The 22011-nt window shown below is 34.8% G+C and overlaps 1 protein-coding gene across 4 annotated transcripts in view; it reads left to right on the forward strand.

Moving 5' to 3' along the window:
* Positions 1-22011, forward strand: part of LOC123528544 (testin-like) — a 30962-nt gene that overhangs the window by 3056 nt on the left and 5895 nt on the right. Inside the window, exons 2-7 of one of the 4 annotated variants that reach the window (XM_053522160.1) lie at positions 11237-11331; positions 14802-15027; positions 18848-19075; positions 20160-20375; positions 20816-20974; positions 21423-21488. In XM_053522160.1, coding sequence (XP_053378135.1) covers positions 11237-11331; positions 14802-15027; positions 18848-19075; positions 20160-20375; positions 20816-20974; positions 21423-21452 — 954 coding nt within the window. In that variant the 3' untranslated portion in view covers positions 21453-21488. Of the gene's footprint in view, positions 1-456; positions 508-1241; positions 1464-11236; positions 11332-14801; positions 15028-18847; positions 19076-20159; positions 20376-20815; positions 20975-21422; positions 21489-22011 lie in introns of those variants that run through there. The other 3 variants (XM_053522159.1, XM_053522158.1, XM_053522156.1) reach the window with 3 other exon arrangements.

Below are 22011 nucleotides of genomic sequence, written 5' to 3' on the forward strand. Positions count from 1 at the left end.
GTAAATATGTCTCGTGAAATCAAATTAACGTAGACCTAATGCATTTGAAGTTGCCGACATAAATGTGTAGGCGTGGCAACTACACAGTAATACCAAACATTTCAGCCTTTCTGTTTATTTTCGGTTCATTGAAAAATGGCATTCCTAGACTCCAGAACGTTCTAACAGAACCTACCTGCTGAGCGAAATTGATTTACCCCTTCATAGAAGGTATTTAAAATTAGACCATGCATTCCAACAAATTAACATTCGTTAACTGCTACAAGATCCCCACTCTGCGGCGATAATTCGTATTAACGTACTTTTTAAGCGCATAATCTCTTGTAGTCTCTTGGAGCTCTTCCCTCTAAATACTTATCAAACATATTTAATTTCGTTGCTATAGTAACGTTTTTTTCTGTGATAACTGATTTGATATTTCAAACTGATGTTCCAGAAAAGTTTTGTTCTTGTTTCTTATAGTGTCAAATTTTGTTTCGGCCAGGTGTAATGGATTCTTCAGATAATGTGAGTTTTTGTTTTAGTTCTTTGTTTTCTGGGGGGTTTTTTTTATAAGATAGTGTTGTTCTTTTTATAAGAACTTTTTCTCTAGTATATCTTAGGAGGTATCTGCAAGCTCTTGATGGATTATAAACTGTCCGCATTAACTCTTAACAAATGTATTGTAATTTAATTTAAAGTACATTTATTCAGTCATTTTTATATTTGTTAGCCTTCATAAATTCTTTAAAGAGCTAATGGGTCGTAAAATCGGTTGATGGGTTTTCTCAATATATTTGTTTCAAATAATCATAGAGTTATTTGATGTTTATTATTTTCGCACATAGATGATTAGATTTTATGAACTTTTGCACTTTCCGATACCATAAATATTGAAATATGTGCGCCATTTCGGAAAAGATGCACGTGGATAAATTATTGGCTGGTGTAATATAGCTATTTTGTTTTCTCTCTATATATATTTCAGCTTTCACGCATTTGGCGATATCTTTCATATTTTAAAGATCGATGCTTTATCGATAAGTGTTCAAGGACTAAGTGGCGGACTTGCATTTTTATATAGTCTGATATAAATCATCTTAAATATAGAAAATGGATTTCTAGAAAACACAATTAATTTGGAACTGTATCAGTAGTGTATTTTGTTCACAGGAAATATCCTGCGGCTATTCAAATTTTGTTTTAATTATGTCTCTTTTCTTTTCAAAATTATAAGAGTGTAATGATTGAAAAAAAAGAAGAAGAAGAAGAAAAAAGATTATTTAGTCTCTAGCCAGACTACTGTATCAAATGTAAGAAATTGAATGATCTCGGGTGCTTCTCAGGAAATTAGGGATGTTATGGTAAAGCAAAAGTTAAGTATTTTGAGCACAAAATAGTCTTTGTTTTCCTCATTGTCCGATCGGACGTTGTTCAAGCTATATCTCGTGTCGGAAATGGATTATCCTCACAGGATCAGTTCAGTAAGTGTTTTGACACTTAATTAAAAATGTGTTTAGAAAATAATAAGCGTTGATATTAGAGCCGTGCCATGGGAAAACCAACATAGTGGGTGTGCGACCAGCATGGATCCAGACCAGCCTGCGCATCCGCGCAGTCTGGTCAGGCTCCATGCTGTTCGCTTTTAAAGCCTATTGGAATTGGAGAAACTGTTAGCGAACAGCATGGATCCTGACCAGACTGCGCGGATGCGCAGGCTGGTCTGGATCCATGCTGGTCGCACACCCACTATGTTGGTTTTCCCATGGCACGGCTCAATTATATTATGTGGAAAATGATATTTATTATAATGCGTTATGAGGTAGCTAAACCGGTCAAATCCTTTTAAGTTAAATGTTAGTTCATTATTTTGCTACAAACTTTACTTTCTATGTTCTATAAAGGAAGCACTAATCTATTTCACAAGGTGCCAACCACTATGAACAGAAGTAGCGGGCTCGACTTCTATACTGTAGTTTCGGCCATCTTACGGCATCCTTGCTTTTTATCTTTTTCAAAGAAGAGATCGCGGGAATTATAGAGGTTTTAGGTTTGGTTTCTTTACGGAACAGACGAAAGGCAATATTGGCGATATTGCAGGTGGTCTCATTACAGACAAGAAAAGAGGGGATAACGAGCCTCCAAAATTTTGATTCGGCTACTTAGCCTTTTTACAACAGGGTGGAGTTTGGGTCGAGCGTTTGAAAACCATGGGGTCTGAAAGTTTAGAGCAATTATGTAACAACTATTTGAAAGGAATATATCATTCGACAAAACTATTATCGGGACAAAGTCCCATCTATCTACCTACGCGCTTCCATACTGTTGTTTATTTAACATAATTTGGGATCTTCCTTTATCAGTCGATTAGCACCATTTCTTTTTATCTAGTAGATCTATCTGCACTGGATGTTTAATCTTCACAAAAACTAGAGACATCTGTTTGTTTTCAAATTAATGTTAATGCATTTATTTTGTCTCATTTATTTATTTATTTTGTTGGGTTTAACGTCGCACCGACACAATTATAGATTATTTTGACTCAACATTGTATTTGTTAAAACAAACTGCACATATTTTTCACATATCTTTGATGATTTCTCACGACTGTAGAGCTTTTTATTATAACTAAGCAAAAATTCCATCTATACACGATAGACCAAGTTCAACATGCATATCAGGCACATATCTCCATTCTACGAGTTCTTAGAATGTTTTTATTATCAGCCGCAACGCTTTTATCTGTCGGTTATCCACAAGGGTATATCAACGTTTATAGATGGGAAAAATGATACAAAACTATATAATCATATTCACAGATGTTCATATTCAGAAAACTATATAATGATATAGAAACTATGGGTGTTAAAAGTCAGTTTTGACCCTTTACCTTAGATGTCTGAAAACGAGGTCTGCATGTTTATAGATCAAAATCGCTTCATAGATACGTTGCCAAGGAAATGCTTCTACTTGAAACAATATGTCGAATAATGTATGACATTTTAGAATAAGCTTACCTTTAAACAATGATATGACATGCTTTTCAATAAAAAGGCAGTATAGTAGAACCATGTGACGAAGATGGTATACGCATAAGGAATATTATCACGGCTCTAATATATCGTTTATGTTGAAAAATAGGTGAACCATGGAAGCACTATTTGTTGGCGTATGACTGACGTCAAATAACAGGTAAACGTGACGTTAACGTCATATAGCCTTATTAAAAACAGCGAGGGTTTTCGCACTAAATAACCCATTCAGAGTGTGCGAAGTAAGTATAACATCATTCTTTTATACAATTTTGATCATGAAATGTCTTGTATAAAAATGTATGAAGTACGTTAATAGGTCAAATATGGTATCGCTCCTTCTCGTGGGCTCTGTGGCGCCGGATAATATGTGACGTGACTTCGTTATTGCCGTGTTTCATTAAAACGTACTCATATTCTTCCATATTAGATAGAGCTTTAAAATTTTATACGAGGGTTAAAAAACGGATTTTGGGCGCGTCACTTTCTTTTGCGAAACAAAAATACAGTACCTGGGCAATAACATTTATAATAGATGAAAATACAAGAAATTTTGAGCGCATGAATCACTAGCTTTAAACTGAGTTGTATCACTTCTTTGACGTTGTGGGAGTAAAATATAACCATGCTATATTTTAATATTACACTTACAAAATAACATGTTGACGCTCACTTAGCTTCTAGTATAGAATTCGTTGTCCAGAAGCCGTTGCATTTAATAGGAAAGAAAAAGCTGATTCGTAATATAAAGTGACTTACATTCCTATCTTTCTGCACAGACTAGCTCGTAGACTATGATGGATAACTTTTATTTTTAAATTTGTGAATATAACAAGTCTATATCTTTTGTTCATACCATACAATAACTTCTCAGAGAATATCAATATTAGGCTGACAGTTGTCACTACTACATTAAATAAAAGAAATAAAAATACAAAAGTCAGAAAATTTTGTTATAAATTTCGTTATTATCAGTCTAGTGGTTAGTCTACTTTTTGCATTGAATTATTGAACTTATACACTTCTCGTTAGAAGCGCGTATTTTTTTCAATTTATTCAACTTGTTTGATAGAATCGGTATAAAAACACGCTTACACATTTTATGTATTAAAACATCTGAAGAAAGCATCTAATAATTATAGATTCCTGGACCATTTTCGAGCTAATGCATTTCTCATTGTATTTATTATATATAAAATCAAGGGAAAATATAGCCGACCACTTAGGTACTTTTAAAATACCTCGTGCAAGCTAACAATTTAACAGTTCACTATTTATATATTTGTAAAACGTTTGTCAGCGTAACACGAACCCCTCTCATTGAAAATTAATGAATGGTGAAGTATAAACAGTTGATTAAATAACACCATCCAGAAAACAAAAATAACAGAAATTGTGATATGAATATTTGGTTCCTATAGCCAGTTATGCAACGTAGAAAAAAGCTAGGAACCTATCCAACATACTGTGAATATATTTCTGAATGTTCTTCCAAATTCAGAAGCCAACTACATTAATCGCCAATCGAGTGACTCTCCAAAAATTATCCAGTAAAGTTTTCATTGGAACCCCAAAGGAGTACTTAATCTATATTGTGTCCATGAAAACTTTCATTCTTGTAGAAAGTGTCATAAAAGGTATTATTTCAGGACACCTTATATAAAACACAGGTCCAGATTTTGCGCTATTGGCCTATTTATAGTTTTAACACTAAACTGTGTTGGGCTATAGTCAAAACTTAATGAAAAAATTATTGAAATTTATATCTGATGTCATGTAATAAGCTCTTTTGAACGACCTGCAGACCAGTTCTCAAAATTATTATCCAGGTTCCGAAACAATGAAATATTCCCTCTGATAACGGGTTATAATTTTGACTATCGACCGGAAAACCATCTCGTAAGTGTATATTACAATCACTTATATTTGTGGCCTTTTCATTATTTTACTCGTTTCAGTGTATTCATTTGTTTGAAGATGAAATATGGATAGTGGGCAATGATTTTACTTGGTCTATATAACAATTTAGTTTGTGGACTCTAGTTATGATGTTGTTTATAAATTAAATTTAAGATGTTATCAAGCCAGTGATTATAAACAAATGTACAGATTCTGTTAGCCAGATGGATGGCTTCTTTATCATTAACGAGATTTCGAACCTACATTAGTAGGAGGTCAGTGACATTAAACAATGGGCCACGGAGGCCATGTATTTTTGATTCCTCTGTATGTGACAGTTTGGTATTGTTGTTCGACAGTAACTGCGCAAGAGGAAGACGAAATATCATCAATGTCTGACAATTCAACGTAAGAGTATGAGGTCTTATGTCGGGCGTGAAGTGTGCTTTTTTATTAATTGAAGAGTTTTCCACTTGTCTGAGGAAATTATAAAAAAAAACATGTGACTGAGAGTGTTGGAATTTACGTCAAACTCGATCCATCACCCCTTTTGTTTTGTTTTCACTTCACATAAAAGCCACAATGTAACATTGTAATTTAGTATTCTAGTTCTTGTCACTTTTCTGGAGGTGTTTAACAGATGAGGAAATGTGTGTTAACAGAAAGGTTCTCGTCTTCAAGTGTGTGAGAGTAGGCTGAAAAATCTACACGAACCGATTTGCATTCATCGGGGCTTCTTATTCCGCTGGACACTGGGAGAGGTGGTCGTACATTAGGTCACTATTATGTATATATTACTCAGGGGTAGAATTTCTGGGCCAAGTTAAGGTGACTTGCTATTATATAGTTTATTATTATTAATATTAAAGTTTATTTTTTCTATAGGCTAAAGAGAACGCGCAGAAATGATTGAAAAGTACGATGCCGTATATAACTGACGTGCGTTTTTGTTTGAACATCCCCCCCCCCCCCCCCCCAAAAAAAAATACCCTTCACTACCTTTCCTAACAGGTCGATGCACTTTAAGGATTCACACGAATCTTTTGTTTTGAATTTCTCTCATTTGCTTATGCTATAAGATTCTGGATGTTTTTGTTTCTTTTATCGAGAAATTCTGTTGAGTTGAATGTCTGCTGTTTATGGTTCAAGACATTAAATGTTCCGGATTGTTTGTTGATAACCGATAAACTGTGCTGAAATACGTGTTTTACTGACAGAAAACTTGCCTTCAGGGTAAATGGAGCCAAGTCTTGAAAGTACATTAACCTTGAGAAATAACAGAGAAACTCGTGCATTGTGGTGTAAAGTGGCGACATGTTGAACTTATAGTGTACTTTTGTGTATACTTTCGTTTATTTTGTTGGTTTTCAAAAGTATTTCAGTTAAATACGGCGATCAGTTAAACCTGGATTCGTTTTCTTTTTAGTATAAAACATGTTCTCTGCAAATAACTTACAGCGACTTTCTTGCTTAACGCGATGTGATGTGCCTGTTAACATGGCGGGTTCCGTACTTAGGTTCTCCAATCAATTTATGCCCAGTCCTGCACCCATCATCTCAGTAACATTGTTTTTACCGAGTATATTATACCAGATTTTTATTACATTAATATGAAAAACCACTTTGATGAAAGAACAAAAAAAAATAATACAAAAATAATACTTTGAGCTATTAAATGACATAGCGCAAAAGGTATTCAGAATGGTCATAGACTATTTGGACATTCGAACTTAGTAGTACTTTCTTTGAACAATTTGATCGGCTTCTCCCTATTGTTAACTGCCCTTAAATCACTTACCCCTCATCACTGTGTTCGAAACCTCGCTTGGGGTCTTGGGGTGCAAATTCCTTCAGGTTAAGAAATTTCCCATCCGGCTTCCGGAAAGTTACCCGGAACTTAATCGGCCATCAAAAACTGGAAAGTCGGCATATTATCTGAAATTGTTTCAGTACGAAATAAGAACCCTACAAAACGAACAAAACAAGTTGTACGATTTTTAAAAAGAATTTAGCGTTGAGATATTTCCACACAGTGTGTTTTGTTCTATACAGATGGATCTTCTTAAATATTGATGCCAAGAAATATTGTATAGATAACAAGCTATTCGTTAATAATATTCACGTAAGACTGTAGTTCAATATCTTGTGAAAAAAGTAACATTGTTTTAAGGTAAAGACTTACTTTGATCGGCATCCGGTCACTTAGTAGGTAGAGCGGGCAAACTTGTTGAATTGAGCGGTGTGCGGGTTCGATACTCGCTCATGGCGAAACGTGGACTCCGCGCGTAAATCCTTCCGTCCGATTAAACTTATTCATGTTGGTTGGGTGGATTGGTGGGGAGAGTGGTTGCTACCGGTTACTTGCAGAGAACAAGGCGGTTTTGATCACTGATTATATGGAGAGACCAAAAACTAACGATAGGAAACGGGAAAGATAAATTCATGTAGAGTTTATGATATTCTTGTCAAGTGACCTTTGTTTGAGGACGACCAGCAGAAAATAGGGGACGGGATGGGCAGTTTTGGGTCAGATTTACATATATTTAAATCAGAACATGGGCAAGAAGTTTTGTTTACTTTAAAACTGGAATTTATAAAGGATGCAGTTTTCATTTCGAAGATACAGCAATTTAAATTCGTTTCCCAATCTAATTGTTCTTCAACTTTTATAAACAGTATTCAAAAATAAAGAAGCAGTATACATGTACTGATGGTATATGCAAATTGCTTACAGTAAATGCTTGAATATGGTTACGAAGACTGACAAGTTAGAAGTACGACCAACTATAAAAGTCAAAATAGTGTGTGTTTTTAATGGTGCAAAGAAGTTAGCCAACTGACCTAGACAGCTACAAGCATTTTCTTTAAAAATATGTAAGAATTTGCAAATGACGTTGATAAGAAATATATAGTCTCTAGTAAAATAAGAAAGGTTATGGGTTTTTAGGATATTCTTTCAGGAAGGAATTTGCGTTAGATTTTAATTGGCTTGTTTTCTGCCAGTCCACATCCCACTGATGGCCGTCCCCTTAGATGTAAGTATTTCGTAAAACCCCTAACAACTATACCTTGAACTAGGTTTTCTTTACTCAGACCCTTATTTGAATTTGGACTATCTTTTCAGGCTTTTCAGACGGCTATATAGTAAAATGCTTTCATAGAAAAAACATCTAGTCAGTAGCCGGACAAAAAGTTCGTTCTAAGGTCGTAACAACCTATCTTATATCCAAAATGACCAGAGGTCAATTAATTCGGCTCCAGAACCAGACGCGTCTTTGATGATACACCTAAAAACCAGTAGATATTATTGATAACACCGGTGTTGACGTTAATGCCCGGCCTAATGTTCATCTGTTGATATGTATCTTGTCATTGAGTACTGTGCAAAGGTAATGAGCTATGTAACAAGCCAGGAGAAGTGAGAATGAGAAATCACATATGACTAATACTAATATCAGCTCTTTCCAGAAGCCGGTAGATACAGCTACCAAAATATTTTGTTACTCACCAGTAGTTAACCAGGGTCTTAATCATCTGCTTCTGTTGATAAGAATCGCCAGTCCAGGTTCATGGTCAGACCATTTCTTCATAACGTAAACTATTATTGTTTTCTGTGTTCAGACCATGTGTGTTGCTCTACTATCAAGCTTGGTTTCACTTTCATTAGCATTCTAATTCATGTTTTTTGCCGACTCGGCAATTTTGTTGGGGACTGAAATTCGTAGATTTATACTTTACAATGTACACGCATTATACTCAACTTCGTGAATTGACCTAACCCTGAAGACCACGAAAGTTCATCTCCCATTAATGATTGATGATTTTACAGTATTCGAATATCTATTACATTTATGTCTCTCACCTATTATAAATATATGAAAAAAGTAAGAAATAAATATATAAATTCTGCGATTTCTTTAGTAACCAGACTAATGTAGTGAGCCTATATGGGGCGCCCTAAATTGCCGTTTAAGTCAAATGGTCCAGTGTATTTTAACACTATTTAGAAAAAATTCCTGACAACTTGTGTGATCTTTGTTTGTTGTTGTGAGAGGACAGTCGACAGCCAAATAAATATAAACTTTAATTCGTCCCAGTATTTGTGCCATAATGATACTGGATAAATGGACTTGATATCACTTTTAACTTTTAGCCAGCTTGCGGCAAATGATTTTGCCTTTGCAAACAGTAAAGACCAAGATCAGCCTGCACATCCATGCAGTCTGATCATGGTCTGCACTGTTCGCTATTCAGTCAGTAAATTTTCAGTGAACACACCTTTGAATAATAAGTGTTAATGCCCAAACTGAATGATGGACTAGTCCATTTTAGAAATATAGCAGGGTAATGGTTAACTGTGCAGTCATCTGGAAATGACTTTGATAGAGGTTACCCAACCATACAACAAAATTTCTAAAGTTATATTCCGTGTTGTGCTGTTGTTTGTTTTTATTACTTTGAAATTCTTGTTTGGTCGCCCGTTTGCAAGCTTTATGTCATTAGATTGTCGAGGAAAAGTAATTTATAGTCTACAATATATTACAGCATTATGAGTACATTGGATAGGATAATGAGGACACTTGACTTAGGAAGACTTGATGGATTGATTATTGTTTTTGACGGAACGATTATTAGCTCTGGAAATATGCCCAAGCAGACAGGTATAACTTGGAGACAAATTGGCGAGGTTTTCCTACATTGTTTATCCGAGTCTGACTCGAAATATTCTGTAATACAAATTTATAAAAAAAAATGACATAAAACAGGTGAACATACTAAATTAATCATTCTCTGTAAGAAAAATGTTGTTTACCAAATCAAAATTTGTAAGAGCGTTCTATAATATGAGTCATATTCGTCATGATCGACAGTTCATCTAACGGCATGGCTATATTAATTCGTATATTTTTTGTGTCTGCAGGTAAAAACGCGATCAAAAAATATAAGATTACAGTTAACTGTTATATGACCGAGAGCATTCAGACAAAATAAGAGCGTGTGTATACGTGTCGATTTTCTCGAAAAAAAAGTTTTTCTAGGATTTTTCGAAATACTTTATATTTGCTTTTATATGTTCATGATCCGTCGTTTTTATGCAAAACAATTCCAACAAAAAGCAACATATAGTCAAACGTCAAGCAGCGATTAACTCCCCTGGCAAACATTGATCACTGCCAGAAAAACCGAATGAACTGTTGCATATAATTTCTTCATGATATCACATTCATTAGATTTTTTCTTAAAACAATGCCAATACCTTCATATTTACTGTCAGACCGTTGCGTAGGCGATTGATACTTTATTGCTCATGAGATATCTATGTTCCTTGCAGCATGGTAGATAACCTATTATGAAATTGAAGTATCTTTAGAATTATGTCCCTTGCCTCTCAAACTAGACTTTTGGCTTTCACAATATAAAAAGAAAATGTAGTCTGTTATTTTTATTTCCACAAATTGTCGGCTTTTGGCTAAAGAAATTACAAACTTAGCTTGAAATTTAGAGCTGCCACATGATGTACGATCAAACTATGAACAAATGGTGGCTGCCTACTTTATTTCAGACACTTCAAATGGTGAAGGGGCTGTCATCAATATGTTACTTAATACAAGATTGAAGTCGGACTTTGTTTTCGGTAGTTAGAGTCCAATGACAGCTTTCAAAGTTCCTTGTTCACTGGTCGGACGATGTAGTATTACGTTTTGTCATTTTACGACGTCTTCAGATACTTTTAGTTTGATAAAATGACTTGTCACTTATACATTGGCCTAAACGGTTCCAGTTCACCGTGGATGCATTTGATGAAAACACCATTGAAAGTAGCATGTAATTGTGTTAAAGGTTTAGACATTCTGGAAAACATTGTATAGTTTTTTACACAATGTAAAATATCTTCATCTTCTCTGCAAGATTCCAAAATCTCTACAGAGCGTGAAAAATCAACAAATATTTCTGCAGCATATTTCATCGAATGATAATATATGTTACAATCTGATAAAGGCACGATGTGATTGATAAACCGTGTACATTATAGTTTTTTGTAGTTGTTGAACAAAAAAGTTGCAGTAGGTATGAAATATTTATCTTATAAAAGATAGAGGAACGGAAGGAAATAAAGCAGTAACAAAAATTTTGCAGTTTTTACTTTCGAGCAGCTTAAAATTACAATTTTCATCTGAAAAAAAGAAAGAAAGAAAAAAATAGGAATGATGAAGTCACTTGATCACTTTTGTACTTTGGTTATCCTTAATTATATAAATATCTTGTGATCTAAGGCAGAAAAGAAATTAGTTTTTTATCTTTTAAGTTTCTAAACTTTGTTTCAGAGTTGTGGCGAAGTAAAAGTAATTCCCAATGTTGACAAGCCGAGATGTCTTAAATGCGGGGATAGGTGCCCAGGGCTTGATCTTCATTACTGGAGGTGAGTATACTTATAGGAGCCGTGCCATGAGAAAACCAACATAGTGGGTTTGCAACCAGCATGGATCAAGACCAGCCTGCGCATCCGCGCAGTCTGGTCAGGATTCATGCTGTTCGCTTTTAAAGCCTAATGCAATTAGAGAAACCATTAGCGAACAGCATGGATCCTGACCAGACTGCGCGGATGCGCAGGCTGGTCTGGATCCATGCTGGTCGCAAAGCCACTATGTTGGTTTTCCCATGGCACGGCTCATAGTATGTTTCCGATTCATAGGCAGGCCGATGATGAGATTTCACATTTGCAAGGGTAGGCGTACCGTACGAGGTGTTGAAATACAGAATAAATTATTTCAAGTTAATCGCACAATTTAGCGTTTTTATTCAACTCGTTGGCACTTTTTTTTGGTAAAACAAAAGAAAAAAGTATTTATCTCATTTTATACATTAAAATGTATATCTTACGTTGTGCGTTTCCGTATTATCTTGCTAACATAGTTTTTTTTTCAAATTATTCCAATAAAATTCATAGTCATGTAAAAAAGGAAATAACTTAAAAACATACCACTGTTAGTTCGAATATCCCCAAATATTAAATAATGCTACGTTTAATCAATTCAGACTTGTAATATGTCTAACAACTTCTTTGTTTCCAGCTCACTTCAGGTCCAACTGTTCAGGATGATCTATTAGTATAGGTGGATGGTTCATCGTCAACATTTTAACATATACTTTTACTGTATTCTTCGAAACTGCTGGTCAGAATGACACAAAAGTGGGGTTGTCTCATCCTGACAATGACCTCTCTAAAGTTATTTCAATGGTTTCACTTTAGGGGCCGCGAGACGTAATAAATATATAAAACTTTTAACACCTATTAAATATTACCAATGTCTAGCAGTCTTGTACATTTTTACAATCCGTTCATATGGGCCCGCTTTGCTACTTTAAGGGTCAACCACAGCTAAACTAGGGGTGGGGGGCCTTTAAACGTCCAGTCCGGGCATTATATACTTGTTTTCGAGGGAAGGAAGTGGGGGCGAGTAAGGACCATTTAATGCCGTTGGGTAAAGGTCAAGGTACCAGTTACTGAAATTTCTTTTCGCTAGGATAATCAGACAGAACATATTCGTAACATTAATTAGAAAAAAAGAAATTGCGTAATAACTTGATAAGACAGAGATGTTGGGGCAATAGATTCAAGGTCACTGTTAGGTCAAGTTTACTGTTACCTAAAATAGAAAACGTTCGAAAAACCTGTTGTCTTTTTTTTTAATATCTACGTCTCTTGTTTTATCTTATGCTGACTTGTGAAGTACTTAGAAGTACATATATATATATGTATCAGTGAAATAGTTCTTTTTATCTCTCACTGTATCGGGACTTCAATTTCCGAGAAGAATTATTTTCCTTGCAAAATGTTCTTTTATTACCTCCCCCATTTGTCATATCAGATAAATCAGATAGAAGAAAACCTTTCGCTATGACGGAAACAGATATAACATTTACTTACTGAATGCAGTCATATCTAATGAAGAATAACATTCCAGAAATGCAGCATCAGGCAACCTTGGTACCTTACAATGTGCAGCGATCATAAAATTCCTGCGTGGGAGAGTGGGGGAAGGGGGTTCAAGTTCAGCTAAACAATCTGGTATTGGTCAGAGTCAGACTAGCCGTACCAGAGATTTAAAAAGAAAAACAGAAGAAATGCTCTAGAAATGTGATCGTGATTGCTTGAATTTACATCAAGTTATCTGCTCTGTGTACTTTCATTTGGTAGCTTTTATTTGCGACAGTTCAGTTATTTTTGTTATTGTCAACATAACGTGATGTGCCAGCAGTTTAGTCTTGTCATCATTTACAAGTAGTTTCCTAGGTTGTCTTTTCCGCTTTGGTCCATCCTGTTTTCGTGAGTTTCTGCAGATCAATATTTCCTAGTAATTTCTTTTATATATTTCTGCGTTTAAATGCAAATGGTTTCTCTAAAACTAGCCGTGAATGTTGTTTATAAATAAAAAATGGCGTCGTGTCACTGTGCAATAGCGTCAATGGTTATTTAGCGCATGCGTAATGTTACACGGCAGGATTTAATCATAAGCATGTAACGTAACAGAAAACATCGTTAAATATGAAAAGATATCATAAAGTGAAAGTAAAACATTTCTCATACTTGAAAATATTTAATGTCTTTCTTATCATTGAAGATATAATTATGTTGATACCGTCCTGAAATCAAAGCCTTGAGATTACTGATGGGGGTGGGGTTTTTTTTTGTAGATTTATTTTCTGTTTTGTGGCATGTATTTTATACCTCACTGACAGCTGGGATAAAGCAGAGAATTCCAGAATTTACATTTTGTCTGGGAAAATGTCATGTCGCCTGTATAAAATGTAAAACATATAAATTGCATGCAAATCAAAAACAAAACTTCACTGTAAAATATCAACATTCACCAACTTTACTTTATAAATATCTCATATATCAATTGCGCTATTGATAATATACTTCTGACATATTTGTAACACTCGATTTGTAACGAAACAAATGCCAGACTATTAAAATACATGCATAAGTAGCAAATACAAATGCGCTTGAAGTCTAAGCTCGACATGACCTCACATGAAGATATCTAATTGGTCAGCTGGCATATAGTGATGTAAGCATGGGCTTGAATGTCTTATCATTGATATATCTTATATAATCTAAATGATCGGTTGAATGGAAACATGTTAAATTAGGACTGCTTGATCGCTGATAATTTATCCGCTATGTTCATGAATAGATCTATTTTGTGTAGCGCATGAACACATTTTTGTTGTGATTTGGAATGCAATAAAGGTTCATGCACTTATAACTTTAGTAGCGGGTAAATCGCGGTCCCTCCCCAAACAAAACAAATAACCTCTACAACTTTACCATGATTGTATTCTCACTTGCAGTTGCGAAAGGTGATATAGAATTACTATGTACAGATTCCACCACATTGATTGATACTTTTAGTTTAATGGTTTATGCTTTGATAGGAGATTTACAGTTTAATGTTTTATCTATTCTATAAGAAAATGGGTCAGAACATTTCTTAAAAATTAAATATACTTGTTGTTTTGTTTTGATGCTGCTGATAGTGCCACACAGCAATAAATGTCGGATTTCATGTATGGGTCGTATCTATTATATTTTATGCTAAAACAATTGTTCTCTTTCACGATACCATGTGACATGAATATATTCAAGACCAAGGTCATTTGAGCGGCCAAGGACCGTCATGGCATTCTTGTTATTTAAGTTATAGTACATTTGTATACAATTTTGACAAACTATGTACTCATGAGGTTTTAAATCTCTGTATTTATTCTTTGTCTTCTTGACTCATGGTTTGAATCACCTTAGCATGTTTAATTTTGAATGACAAATTGTTATGTTTAACTTACCATTACATCAAGCTTAAAAGGAAATTTATTTTTAACCAGAAAAATATGCAAACACTGTCGTTGCGGACCAGAGGATCATGATCTCACAGATGATGACGACAAAGAGAAACAACCAGAGAAATTAGTTTTTGATGGTCGCTATAGCAACGCACGTGAGTTGTCCTCAAGGTTACACAAACTGAATATAGAAGATCCTGCTGTACAATCCGAGATAGTGACTCCGGAAAATGACCTGGTCATACATAGGATTGTAGCAGAAAATCTGGTAATTCTTGGAAATGAATTTATTCAAGTTTTTATTATCCTCTCTCTGTGTAACTCATGACCTTGATCTTTTGTTTTTTGTTCGGTTTGGCTGAAAGTCTGCGGTAAAGTCTTATGCAGCTTTACTGGGAGATTAAAATACCAAAATATTCTGATGAACAGCTGAGTTAAAACTGACTTCTCAAAAAACCCTCCCTCATTATTGCCTGGCATATAGGGATTAAACCAAAGGCTGTCTGTGTTTCAATATCAACGACGCTTATCACTTCAGTGGCAGTAGTAACATTCAGATTTACGGACAAAGCTTTCAGAGGCACAAAGTTTTATTTCTCGGTTGAATGTTTAATACTGTGTGTATTAAATAAGGATTTGATACTGTATATTAACATGCTTTTTGTTGGACGATATTCGTGCTTGAATAGTGGGGTATTTCCAAATATTATCAATTCTCGGCGAGGAAAATAGTCTATAAATACGCTTATATTTGATATGAGTGAATCATTTAATTAACTAGAGTATATTTACATTTTATTTACTGACAGATCTTTGTGCATATATCACTTATCAAATAATAACGTGTATGTATTGATTACTACGCATGGTAATTCCATATGAAATGAGCCGCGCCATGAGAAAACCAACACAGTGCGTTTGCGACCAGCATGGATCCAGACCAGCCTGCGCATCCGCGCAGTCTGGTCAGGATCCATGCTGTTCGCTTTCAAAGCCTTTTGCAATCAGAGAAACCGTTAGCGAACTGCATAGATTCTGATCAGACTGCACGGATGCGCAAGCTGGTCTGGATTCATGCTGGTCGCAAACGCACTATGTTGGTTTTCTCATGGTGCGGCTCAATTATTACTTGTCGGGTAACCATGTTTAATTTTTTCCATTATAATCTCGCGGCTTGCTAAATTATACAGTTGTAATAACAAGCTAACCTATGTTATACTCCGTTCTCTTGTAACCATTTCGTCTTGAATTGATTGCTAATGGAGTTACAATCAAAATAAAACAAGAGTTAGTTTATGTGCCAAGACTGAAAATCTTGAATTGTCTGCAAATGTTTGGCAATGTTCCATACCGCCCGTGTCGAGTTAATGCAAGTTTTTACAAGTGTTAAAACAGATTGTTAATAATGTGGTAGAAGAATTTAGAAAAAATAACAGATTTATAGCACTTAGTTACTTTTAATATAAATATTTTTTACGGAATATAATATGAATGATTACACTGATGGGTTTTTTTTAGGGGAGTAGGGTGTGGGTGGCGGGGGCGGATAAATAAGTTAATAACAGTTATTACTTATTTCATGAACACTGGTTGTGGAGTTCGAAACGAACGGTTGGAATTAGTATTGATATATTTTCTATTCCTTTGGGACAATGGACTAATTACTGATTCACTATAACAAATTTATGGTTAAGCCGTTACTAGCGTGGAGTAAGGGATTTTGCACATTTCATCATCTCTCACGAACAAGTTCGGTCATACCGACATTGCTATTATTTTACTTGCTATTATTTTACTTGCTATTATTTTACTTGCTATTATTTTACTTGGTTGTGTTCTATGCTTACAAAGTATCTGCTTATAGTTTTATTGGTACTGTATTTAAAGACGCTGACCTCCAGATTTTTACTTAAAATGATTTTTCTTTAAAAAATGAAATGTGTTCATAATATGAACATTAGAACATGAGTTTTTATTTCTGAACTATCTTAAAAATACCAAATCGAGAAAAAAAGGATGCCCGAGTCGGAAATCGAACCCGGGCCGGCGCGGCATTAAAAACTCTTTTGCGTTCTTGACCAATACATCACGAAGGAATACGTATTTTATCGAGTAACCCGTTACAAACGCTTTTTTTTAAATGTAAAAAATAGTAAAAAGACCTAATTCACCTTAGTTTCCGTAACATATAGTCTGACAGTAATTACGTTTCAAAGCTTTCTTAAGAAATATAACATGAATTCCTTGAAACCTAAAAATTTTCTTTGTATTGTTGTCGTACGATCTGGAGGTTAGTGCCTTTAAAGTACGATGCATTTGATAATTTCACGCAACAGTTTCATACGCCCGCACATACCACTCACGTGCTCAAGTAAAGCAAACTCAGTGACCTAAGGAAACTGATGGAAAATAATAACCATGTGAAAAGTTCATAATCGAAAACATGTTTGGAAGAAGGGTAAGGATGGGTGTTTTCTCTATAATTAAGTGTCGGGATATCAGGTCAAGAGGTCAAGAGGTGAAACAAATAAACTATTTCTTCTCCTTTTTTTGAAATATGATCACAATAAATAATTTGATAGCTTAAGTGGACGTCTTGAACTGTCGAAAGGGATTAAAAGATCAAGTATGGGAAATATTTTGTTTGCGTCCGTCAGACCCTATTAGGGGAGCAGAAGGAGACGACAAAGAACAAACGGCAAGATCTCGGTCTGTCGTAGTGATGTGGGCGACTTTGATTTTAACGTCAACTTTTATGTGTTTGTTTTTTTCGTTGAAACAAGGGAAATAATTATGACATTTTATTTTTTGACTTTAGCTCATTTTATTTCACTTCCTCTGACATAAGTAACAAAGTCGAAACTTGAAATGAGTGGTTATATTTTTTTAAGTACTAAATGAAAAAAAAAACAGCCTTTATAAACGTTAAAGGTAGAATATTTTGCTATATGTTTCTTACTTGTACTTTAAAACGGCGGTGATCCTATGTCAGATGAATTATTGAGTATATAAGTATATTTACGAAACCTGTGTGATTTCATTCAAATTTACAACTCGCATTCTGTAAGAGGTAATGAAACGAAGGTCGGTTGAGACTGTTGAATATAGCTAGGCAAGCGCGATGTTTGTTAAGCCTTCCCCACCTCTTCAACCCCTCCCTCCCTCCGCTCCCCACAACCCATACAGTAATTTCCCTATTGCTAGCATTACGAGGGAGAACGTTTCTGCTATTTCTTCGACCTTACTGCATATTGTATATTTGTACATTTTTTTTTTGTCGATTGCTGCTGTAATAGTCATCTATACTTTGTTTATTTGATATATTAGTTCAGTAAGCTTAAAACAGCCGGACTTTGATCAAACCTAGATAATTCGCTTTACGGTTAAATATAATGTAGTTTATCTGCTTGGATTCTGATTCCTCCATAGACATAATGACTGCGCTGTTGCATAAACCACTTCATTTTAGTTTTAATAGCGAGCTCGAAGAGCAGGCCCGAAGTGCTCGAGAATCGAGCTTTACGGTAACGCAAGTATACTTGCACACTTGGTGATGGATTTGAAAAGTTTCGTCGGAAGTTTTTAAAAAGCGCACCCTAGCGGATAGGTGCTCACAGGAAGTACTTCTTTCCGGAGTGAATACAGAACTTCATTCAGTTGCTAAAAAATATTCATCACTCAACAATAATTAAAGAATGATTTGAAGTTGTTTGAAAAAAAAAAAAAATTTTAATTTAAAAGATCAAGCATCGGCCAGAAAATGGAAAAAATGTCATTAATAAGCAGAAAGAAAAGGGAACGCGATAATGACGTCACCGTGACTCCGGCTTCCCATTAATTTTGCAACGTATGACATTCACTGTTTTAGGTATGGTGACACTAAATGTAGACTTTTTCAAGTGAATAGGTTCTCCTGAATTCTTGTGAGTAGTGAATAGTTTCTTTGTGACAATGATGCATATAATTTTTAGCTTAATCCGATTTCTTTGAGCTCGCTTTGAGGCTTTGCCTTATTTCATATTATATTTTAATATACATAAAATACGATGTTTAAAAAATAAGCACAGTTTATTTTCCTTTTGTTACAGAGATCACAGACTTATATATCCATGTTACCAAAAGACAAACAACTTTTTGCCGCTCAATTACGCAGACGACAATTACAGCGCCAACTTCCGCTTCACGATCTCCACGCAAAATTTTGTGACAGTCTGACAGAAAAAGAGTTTCAAAAATTCCAGAAATTTGCCGAAAAACGTAAAAATAAAGCAGTTGGGATAGGAAATGTTGGCCCAGTACCTCAGAACGGATTAACAGTAAGTCTATGTATTTATGTCCGTTTCTTTTTGTCTGCATGCTTAACTTGAAACGTGATTTGTATACATTAAATATGTATTAATTTAAATATTTATTAATATCTATCACGAAAAAAAAAACCCACTAATAAAACTATTGTTTAAAAAGACTTTGTATTGGCGGTATTTTAGAAAAACAGATAAAAGTAAGTGACAACTTAGGATATTTAACACAAAATTAAGATATTATGTACATGTATCTCGAACGAACATAACTATGCTCCTCAACACTAAAAGTTTTTTTTGAAAGACAGCTGTAATTTAAAATAACACTACGAGTTTCACTAGAATTTTCAAAAATCAAAATATATTCATTATTTCTGTGTCTAGCCAGGTTTATGATATTGCGATTTTCAAGACATTATGTTGCTGTGTGTTCATTTTAAAGACGTCTAGATGCTTAATTACGATAATTTGAGTCTCGATGAGTTCGGCTTATATTTTGAACACTGCTTTATTATCTTGTCATGTCATAATATTTCAGATAGAAGTTAGGGGTATTTGCCAAAAAGATGTCTCTTGAACAAGCTGTTGTAATCTATCTTGAATACCAAAGTCTGTTTAACGAAGTCATTTTGTAAGATGAAAGAACTATATTGGCCATTCCTTTGATAAGATGTGTTCGCTTTCAGGCAGTTAGAAATCGAACAGTTATCTGTTTAAAAAATAAAATATGCAAACATGTATACAGGTCACTGGTTTCTAATGGTGGAAGTACTTATATAGTTGGTCTTATACTTCATCCATAGTACATTGCAAGGTTAAATTTGTTACAGGGAGGCTAAAAGAACTTACACCTACCCCTCACTCACCCAACGGCTGAAAATTTATTACGTGATGATTGGCTAATCAAAATTGTATTAATTTCATTTAAGATATATATATTTTAATAAATGTACATCAGCCTTGCATTTATTTCGAAAATACCTGATAAGATACGACAGCAATAGCTAAATTGATGAAAAGGCAGACAACTGTTAAAAGTAAAGTACATGTATTTCGTGGCAAACAAATACGGGTACACAACTTTTTTGTATCCTTGCAGAGATGTCATAGATGCGAATTAACTATAGACTCGAGAGGTTTCGCAATGATCACTAACAGAATGGGTCCTTCAGTATGTTTTCATACCGGATGTTTCACGTGCGCCACGTGCAAGGAACTCCTGGTAGACAACATCTACTTCTTCAGAAATAGGGATATATATTGTGGTCGCCATTATGCAGAACTTGTGTATCCGAGATGTTCCGCATGTGACGAGGTTCGAGCTTTTTCTTTACATTTTCACGCAATCTCTCAGTTTACAAGACTTTTTATTTATTTATTTACGTCCGGTTAATATCTGTATTTCAGCGAAATGAACAAAATATGAACTGCGTTTGACTTTTGATTTATTATCTATAAGGTATTATATTTAATGTATGTACTGGCTTCGTCCTGGGATCGAACTCATGTGATATGGAGGACAGAGAATCGCTTAAGGTCGACTTGTTGCTAGAAATAACATTCCCCCTTTATAACTTTCAATGTGTACAATTGCTTCATAATTTATGCAATGTTTAGTTGATTACTTTTTCAAGCCTAACATATACTGAAATATTTCCGAGCGGGACTCTATCGTATCAAACAAGGGGAATAATTCAGTAGAAACAATAAATGACCACAGAAGAGTTACCTCCAGTGTTACTTTTACACTTGCAGGTTATTTTCGCACGAGAATATACACAAGCAGAGAACCAGGCTTGGCACGTGCAGCACTTTTGTTGTTGGTACTGTGATACTCCCCTGGCGGGACTCCGATACATCGCCCAGCAAAACAACCCCTACTGTGTCCAGTGTTTTGATAGACTGTATAGCAAGGTATGTGAAGACTTACTGTGTTATAGTTTTTCAGCAACATCCCTGTAATGGTTTTTATTTAATTCGAAGATGTAGTTATGCGAACAAAAAAGATGTTTTAAACTCTTAAATGTCAAAATGTCCTGACTAAATGTTTTGAAGGTTTTTGAGTCAGAGTCTTTCAAAAATTTGAAATTTGGTTTCAGAAAAAATCATATTGAAAGAGGACCAGTAGTAGGTCGATCATATAGCTTTATTCTGTTAATCAAGGGAGATAAACCTGCCATATGTAATACATGCCCTGTTCTGAATAGGTTTCAAACCAATTTTCATTCAGTGCGGCCACTTGGTTCGAAGAGGAGGGAATTCAGTATATAAGCTGTATTTTAATGTCACCCAATGGATAATTTTGAGGATATTTTAGAAAAATCTAGGAAGCAAATAAAACTAGTCATATATGATTTTCCAGATTCTGCAACGTAACGGCATTCCTGTGTAAAAATGATGTAACTTGGGTCATACATTACGTAACGTGGTATGTGTGTTGTTTGTTCTAGTTAACTATCTGTAGAAACTATGTTCAGGTATACTGCTGATATGTATTTAGGCTGCTTCAATCCTACGAGTGTTTCGAATGCATCTACTAAAACAATGAAAAAAAAAAATAACCAAGTCGAATGTAAGAATGTATAAAATGCGGGAACAGTTTGTTTGTCTAAAGTCTACCGACCATAAGAGAATTATGACTTTTGGCGTCGTTATAAAACAGCAATATTGGTGATGAAATTCGAAATCTTATTCTAACACGGTAATACTTCTAACATGTACCTTCAGTAGTTTAATGATTTTGCAAAGCGTCAGCTTTGAGGTATTTTAAATGTTTATTGCGAACTAAAAATTAGCTGGACTTTTCGTTTTTAATTTAGCAAAAAACTGAGCTGATACAGTAAGCATGTATACTATGAAATATTCGACAGTACTTAGAATGACTTTTTGTGTTATATAGAGTGAACGATGGCCAGAAAGGCGTGTCCGTTTTTAGTTCTTAGAGATATCTA

Source organism: Mercenaria mercenaria, chromosome 13, assembly GCF_021730395.1.
Source record: "Mercenaria mercenaria strain notata chromosome 13, MADL_Memer_1, whole genome shotgun sequence".
Taxonomy (NCBI): domain Eukaryota; kingdom Metazoa; phylum Mollusca; class Bivalvia; order Venerida; family Veneridae; genus Mercenaria; species Mercenaria mercenaria.